Source organism: Lytechinus variegatus, chromosome 1 (genome assembly GCF_018143015.1).
Source record: "Lytechinus variegatus isolate NC3 chromosome 1, Lvar_3.0, whole genome shotgun sequence".
Taxonomy (NCBI): domain Eukaryota; kingdom Metazoa; phylum Echinodermata; class Echinoidea; order Temnopleuroida; family Toxopneustidae; genus Lytechinus; species Lytechinus variegatus.
The window spans coordinates 56,478,155-56,486,199 of record NC_054740.1 but is presented as its reverse complement, the minus strand read 5'-3'; the positions used below and the strand labels follow the sequence as shown (position 1 = coordinate 56,486,199).

Genomic DNA, 8,045 nt, shown 5'->3' with positions numbered 1-8,045 from the left:
TCACCGATGATTAACAGATTAAATCGTATGAAGATGATGAAATAACATTGAATTATAACTAGCACAGTACTGTCTGATGTTATACTGTGCAAAACAAGTAGCGACTCGCAACACTTCGAGAAATCACTCACCCTATGACTATGTTTTTTGTATTCAGTTTAATTTAATTACTATATATTTTCAACATCATTAACAATAAAACATACAATCCAATGATCAATACTGATGCAACAAAAACTTTAAAAGATCAAAATAACATTTTCAAAACAACCGAGCTGGTACAATCAACGTTTGTAATATAACACAAATGTACATGCTGTGTACCAATCTTGTCAAGTACAACCTAAAATGGGAAAGTTCACCCTGAAGAATAGTTTGTTGTATAGATAACAAAAAAAATCATTTAAGAAATGGTTCGTGATTACTTCAGTTTCCTTTCAGGAGCAGGTGTGAAATTTTTTTTTTATATATAGTGAAGGGACATTACAAATATTCCTCTATTTCTTTTTTGTTGAAAAAAGATATTTCATTGATTTTTGTTACTAAACTTATCTGGGGTAGCTGCTCGCATATGATGTCACAAATTAAAAAAAAAATCTAATTGCATTTTTTAATCTTTGCTGAATTTTCCCCATGTTTTTTATTTTTCTCTCCTATATTTACAATGATTTTTTTGTCAGGGTGAACTTCAGTGAGCGAGATGTGCCAATTTCGATATTTTGCTTACTTATCGATATATGATTAAAACAAATCTCCAAATTCATGCCTATTCTTATCTAACTCTTTGACTCCATTTTGTTTAACTGCATATAAAGCACAGAAAGGCGAAATATAACTACGAAGATATATATATATATATATATTAAGAATACTTTCAAGACGATAAGGCCTAAAGTAATTGCGCCTATAATACTCCGCTTTCGATTCAACTCACCAAAAAATATTTTGATCGCGCTTTGAGCTTTTTTTTTCAAAAGTATATTAAACTTTTTTATGTTAGAGGACAAGTCCACCCCAACAAAAAGGTTGATTTGAATAAGAAGAGAATGATCCAACGAGCAAAACACTGAAAATTTCATCAAAATCGGATGTAAAATAAGAAAGCGATGAAGTTTCGCTTAATTTCACAAAACAGTTATCCTGGTCGATATACAAATGAGGTTACTGATGATGTCATCCACTCACTATTTAGTTTGTATCTTATTATATTATGAAATGTGAAATATTCTAATTTTCTCTTCATTGACAAGTGAAAGATTAATTCCTACCTGAACACATGGAATTAGCATGATTTTAATACTATATGGTTCGGTCAAGTTGGCCCTTATTGTCAAATGTGTAAAAAATGAAATATTGTATAATTCAAACAATAGAAAACAAAAGATATAGTGATTGAGGGAGGGGCGTCATTGTCTGTCTCATTTGCATGTCACTGAGCTTTGAATATAACTGTTAAAAAGCTAAACTTTAAAATGTCATAACTTTCTTATTTTACACCCGATTTTGATGAAATTTTCAGCATTATGCTCGTTTGATTTTTCGCTATTTATTCAAATCAACAATGTTCTGGAGTGGACTTTACCTTTAAAATGAACAGGTGCCAATCTCGTTGAAACAAAATTAATTACACTCGAATCGCGTTCGATTTATCCTCTTGAGCAGATTATCAGATTTTTTTCTCAAGGCATTGTGAGTGCTAAGCGCGAAAGAAATCTTTAATATATATGAATAATAGTAATTTTTATTATCATAAATTATAATTAATATCATTATCATTATTATTGTTATCATTATTATCGTTATTGATAACATTATTATCCAATTATACCCTTACCCTGTGTCATTTACTTTTCTTTCTTTTTTTCTTCCTCTTCTCCTGTCTTAACCTTATTTCCCTTTTTTTTTGCTTTTGGTAATTTTTTTTTTAATCTAAGTTCACTTATTTGCAGGAACTCACAAGCAATGCCGATATACCTGGCTTTTCCCCCTCTCACAATGAAAGTAAATAATGGTATTATAATTCATAGTGCCACATCATGTCCCCGGAATCTTGTCACTTCTCTCCGGCCTTTATTCATTACCTTCCCCATTCCCCTCTATTTTCAACTTCATTAATTTCCTTTTTGCTATTTTTTCTGTCACTCGTAAAAAATCACAGGGCAGTCGGCCCTCCTGCTCTAATCTAATTGGATAACCATTTTGAGGGCCATTACTCTAAAAATAAGTTATATGGATTTTTAGGCCATGTTCCAATATGAAAAAAATCAAACATTGGTTCACTCCATGCTTTGGATTGCCAGACGCCGTACATGTATATATCAGGTCAGGCACACTTTACCTTGTCAAATAAGTTTATAGACCATCGTGCAGTTGTGTATAATAAAGATAAAGAGCATATTAAAAAAAATGAAAATGCATTTCGATTTTCTCTCTTCTAATGTATATGTAGAGAAGTTGAAATCGTACAGCGAATCACCTAATTTGCATTACATTTTAATGAGCATGTAAATATTTCTTATTATTTCGTGTGTTTTGCCCCCCCCCCCTGCAATAATAACAAAGAGATTTAGATTGATGCATAATGTGAATTTATTATACTTTATAGTCTATGATTGTGCTATTATTGAACAACTAAGATATCACAAGTTCGGCTGTACAATGAAACCATTTATTTACATGGTGCATGATAATAGTATCAAACTTACCTATCCCATCCTGACATATGGAAACTTGACCACTTTTCACAAAATATCTAGAATATTTTAAGAAACATACAACTGAAAAAAAAATGAAATTATTTTGTTCTCTATGAAACATAATCGATAAACACATTTTCTGAATATGATGAGTGCGAGTGGTGGATTAATGTAACGTCTCTGAATTAATCTAATAAGATGTTTGGCACTCTCCGACCAAAGTTGGGTAGAATTTAATCAACCTTCACAAAGTCCCATCATGTATACTGGTTAATGTGTTTCGAGTACCCCGATGGAGACAGCTTTCGAGCTTTCGTAGGTTAGTCCGTTCAAGCCTATCGATTTATTCTTCGACGGAGAAAATCAATTTTTACGTTTTTGGTTACTTGGCAAATTATAATCAATCAATCAATGCGCCTTTTTTTCTGAACATTTTCTGAGGGAGCAAACAGAGTGAGTCAAAGAGAAGCACCAATTTAATGTACCATGGTATGCTACGCTTTTGTTGAAATGATACGATTAAAGGGCCGAATATTGAATACAATGCAATATTTCGGAAACGAAATAATGAAAATAACACAACAACGTAATACCAAGGTTTTGAAGGGAAAACGAAATCTACATTCTTACATCCTGGTGATTTGATCATATTTTGTATTGTCACATCTATAAGACAGTTGGCAGAGGCATCATATGCGCCAAAAATTTTGAGGGGGCTAGATATGGCGTATTGCGTAAATTACAAAAATCAAATTTTGTGAAAGATTTTAATATCATGTTTCACCCATCTGTCCATTTCTCCTTTTTCCTTTTTTTTTTGGGGGGGGGGCTCTTGCCCCCCCCCCCCCTCTGAACGCTACTGACACTTTATGTCACTTCTACATGTGTATATATAGGAACCATTATCATGGAGCTGGAAAACAGTGACATTTTGTCAATGGGCAGTTTTTGCTTTTACTATAGGGAAACTCTCTACAACGCATAGATTCCTTTGACCTTTGAAAATGCAATTAAAATTACAATGGAGCGCTGAGAGGCTTTTGTTGAAAGTTGGTGGTCTAGGACAGCAGATCATCCGAAAATTTGCACCGGGCGTTGTCCAGAGTCAAGAGATTCCGATGCTGCCCCGGTCCACCAACTTTCGACAAAAGCCTCTCAGCTCTCCATTGTGATTTGACTTGCATTTTGAAAGGGATTGGCGCGTTGTAGAGAGTTTCCCCGTAGTAAACGCAAAAACTCAGGATTATGTAACAGATACGGTAAGAGATCAGTGCTTCTATAGTCTAATTAAAACTCTTGGTTTTACTGACAGTCATTGTTGAAAACTTTTCATGATATTAATGGGACCAGGTTCCGAACACCCCCACCCAGTGGTGCCGGCACATGCCGACCAGTGATCTCCGCCCCTCCAAACCTTTGCCGCATCAGAATCAGTTTCCGGTGCCACCGTCTACACGGTTCCATGACAATTGCTCCGGCGACAATCGGTCCGGTGGAAAATCTGCACGTAAGGCCAAATATAAAACCTAACCTCCAAAATAAATAAATCCTAATCTTTACATCATTCTGAGGATATTCCTCTTGGATACTAAGACCGGAGCAGATGTCGCAGGAGCATGTCGTTTCACTCCGTCTACACCTCTTTGTCCACGTCTGTTTGATCTCCTGGTCCGTATGTGCGAGATGCGTAGCTCGATTCCATCTTCTGTTCAAAGAGGGGCGAAGTTCCACCCCTGACACAGGTGAGCATACCCTTGAGAGCCTCTCGGAACTGGGGATGACGGACGGTGTAGATGAACGGATTGGCACAAGAGTTACAGAACCCTAGGACTGTCAGGGTATGGTGAAGAGGAGAACCAATGTACGATGGTGGGACAAAGCCCATGACGGTACCCATGTAAGCTATTAGGTTAGGAGCCCAGCAGATGATGTAGATGATGATGACTTCAAACATCATCTTCAGGACACGGTTCCTAGCCACCAGATGAACCGTCTTGGTTGTGGAACTGTCCTTGTCGCTCTTGAACCGGATGGACTGACGGTGGAGCTCCCTTGCTATCAAGGTCTGCGTGATTAGCATTGTAAGCATCGGGATGACCATACGGAGGAAAAACCAGTAGTAGCCGATGATGACCTGGCTTTCTGGAGAAGGAAATCTGAACATGCACCTTTTGGTTGTAGGGTCTATAAACTCCACAAAGAAAGCGAAGATAGTAGACAAAACTGATAAGAGCCAGATGATTAAAATGACAAACTGGATACGACTCTTTGTGAGGACCCGGTTGAAATATATTGGGTAAGAAATGGCGATGAAGCGTTCGATGGATATTGCCATGAGAATGTAGGTAGAAGCATTAACACTGACCCATAAGAAGTAGGAAGTGTGAATGAGCTTGCAGTACATATCACCCAACCATGTTGCAGGGATTCTCTGCTCATTGGGAATTGGGATTATGAAGATGGATGTCAGAAAGTCTGCCCACGCCAGTCCCCCGATTAAAGTGTCGGTTGATCGACCAGCGGACCTTCTCTGAAAGAGCACCAGAATGACAAGGAGATTGCCAACAATTCCTACAACTCCTGAAATGGCCTGAATGATCAGATACCAAGGCCACTCCATGCCATACCAATGCCAACCTGACAGTGTTTCATTCCCATCCGCCAACACAGGTGATACTGAACTGATATCTGCGATGATGTCTTCAGGAGCAGAATGCCCAGTCCCTTCTTCTGTCTGATCAAGGCTTGTAGGGTAGGTCGCATCGGATTTGTTCCGAGGCTCCACCGATGAACTCCTGGTTGGCTCGGTAGACGAAGGGTTTGTTGATCCATCTGTTCCAGGTGAGTTACTTGGTGACGTGCTGGTATGATCACCAACGTTTCTAGATGTCGCTGCTGAAGTCAGATCTCGGGACGTCATAAATGTATTATTAGCAAATGGGAAATCAGATCCTGTCGGAGATTCTGTGGCTGTAGGTCCTGTCGAGGATGCCATTGTGCTATCATGTACACAAGATGGAAGGATCAACAGCCATACTATGACTAAGAAAGAGTCGAAAAAGGTGTAGGTAATATTTCCACTTGCCATGTTTAGCAGTTTTTCCTGGAATGGATGATAAGGAAAATGATTATGATTACTAACGTGCATGTTTAAAAAGTTGTTGACTTCGGGCATGACTGTCTTCGACGACTTCACAGACTTATTGGTCCGAATTCAAAAAGGTGGACTAAATTTTACACCGGTGTATAACTCAGCCATGGTTTAAATTTAACCCCGGGTGCTAAAGTTAACCCCGGTATAACTTTAGTTACCTTTGTGAATTCGGGCTATCATTCTTGCAATAATGATTTTTTTTTTTCATTTTAGACACATATTTTATCTTCAATTGCTTCAGGTCAGGTCTCCACAGTTTCTCACTGACAGAGCTCAAGTAATAATATTATTTTGTTTTGCATCATTCTATCGTACAAAAAGCAATATAGGACAGTGTAAAAAGTAACAATGCATATACATTAAATATACTGAATAGGACATACATGTAAGAATAGAGAGCCTAAAACATGGTCACATTTCTTACTCAAGCGGATCAGATTAAACATAATGTAACAAATACATAAAGTACCAAAAGTTGCCAGAATGACATCGCTGAAGTTGATGACTTCAATTAAGAAATGAACTATAGACTTTACATCGGCCTATTTAATTGAAATCCTGTATGTGCATGATACTGTATTGTACAACGCCTACTTAGCTTGTTGTACGCGATCAAATGGGAGGCTGAATGTCACACATTCGTACCGTTGCACACAAGACGTACCATCCAAAATGTACCATTGCACGTACGGCTTTAGGAGGTGACGTCACAATGCGATTTCATTGAATAAGATGACAATGCGCGTAAAACCCGCTGGCTAAATGCGCAATGCTGTCCAAGATCATGTGCGCTTACGTGGGCCCAGCTTGTGGGATTTTGCTTTTCGCTTGCAATATTTTTGCTCCTTTTTCATAGATAACTGGAGGGAAAAACTCTTCTTTTTTCATATTTTCGGTAGATTCCGAGGCGTTGTACAACACAAATAGCGAATATTCTTATTCGTGCAATGGTGCGAGATTTCGCATTCGGTGAAAGAAAGAAACGCTCTATTCAACTCGGCTAACGCCTCGTTGAATAGAGCAACTTTCTTTCACCTCATGCGAAATCTCGCACCATCGCACTCATGCCTATTCGCTATTTGTATACTATATCATATTCCGCTATAACGACAGCTAGGTTTTCGGGCTACCAATATCAAACCTTGTTTTAAGAGTACGCATAACATTAATTAAGTAAATAAAATGCAGAACCTCTGTTCGCCCCTGAATCCGTAGGCCTTTATGTAAAAGAGCCTTTACACCTTGTATCTTTACTTCAACATCTTGTTTGTGATAAGAATTGGTAGCGGACGTATAGTCCTATGGTTTCACGGACCTAATTACAACTGTCATGCAAAAGATATTCATTCGAGCCAACCCCATTTTCAATTTTTAAATTTGATATTGCTGATTGACAAAAATGAATGAATATGATTGACAATCTAGCACTGATTTTAGGGAGGGTACCTGCTGAAATTCCTTTTTTCCAAATTGAAAATATATATATCACTACTTTGGAACTATTTTTTTTTACTAGCGAAGAATTAGGATCAGTTTACTCTCTCAAGTGATGAATTTGTTGTTGTTGTTGTTTTAGCTTATACGGCGCGTGTCATTCAGTAGTGAATATTTGATCCTGTCAGGTGTAGTCTTCATAAATGCCGATTTATTTTTAGAATGAGCCGGTCAAGGCACCATTTTCTTTTCAGATTTGGAATGTCAGACATAATATATCCTGTCCACTGGTAGTAAACATTCAACCCTCGAATTTCCTCCTTATTTTTATGTGCCCCTTTAACACACAAGTCTGTGGGAAATGAATTAGGCCTGTGATACCCCATACCATTTTCGCGGGTTCGGGGCCATCTTACGATTTCTTTCAGACAAGATGGGCAAATGACACAGCGAAGCATCTTTTAAACGGTCACGTTTCTCTTATATCACCTTTGTTAATATAGAAGGTTGTATAATCAATTTTCTTTTTTCTTGGTCAAGTCAAATGTTTTCATTTTCTGTCATGTATGATATTGCTTCATCAGAATTTGTGTCATACAAAATGTATTTAGTGACTTTTCTATCGCCGTAATGGGTAATGGAAAATGTTTTTCATCTAATATCCTGATTCAAACTTTACCATTCATATCTATTCCACTCCACCATCTCTCCACACGCTTACAATTTTTTTGAAATATTATTCTCATATCGTCGACGAGGAT

At 37.5% G+C, this 8,045-nt stretch overlaps 1 protein-coding gene across 1 annotated transcript; it reads right to left on the bottom strand.

Annotated features, from left to right (window-relative positions):
- Positions 1-3,907: 3,907 nt before the first annotated feature.
- Positions 3,908-5,788, bottom strand: LOC121406481 (allatostatin-A receptor-like). The gene has a single exon (XM_041597493.1). It carries the CDS (start codon positions 5,782-5,784, stop codon positions 4,330-4,332), a length of 1,455 nt encoding a protein of 484 aa, XP_041453427.1. The 5' UTR covers positions 5,785-5,788; the 3' UTR covers positions 3,908-4,329.
- Between the last annotated feature and the right edge of the window lie 2,257 nt (positions 5,789-8,045).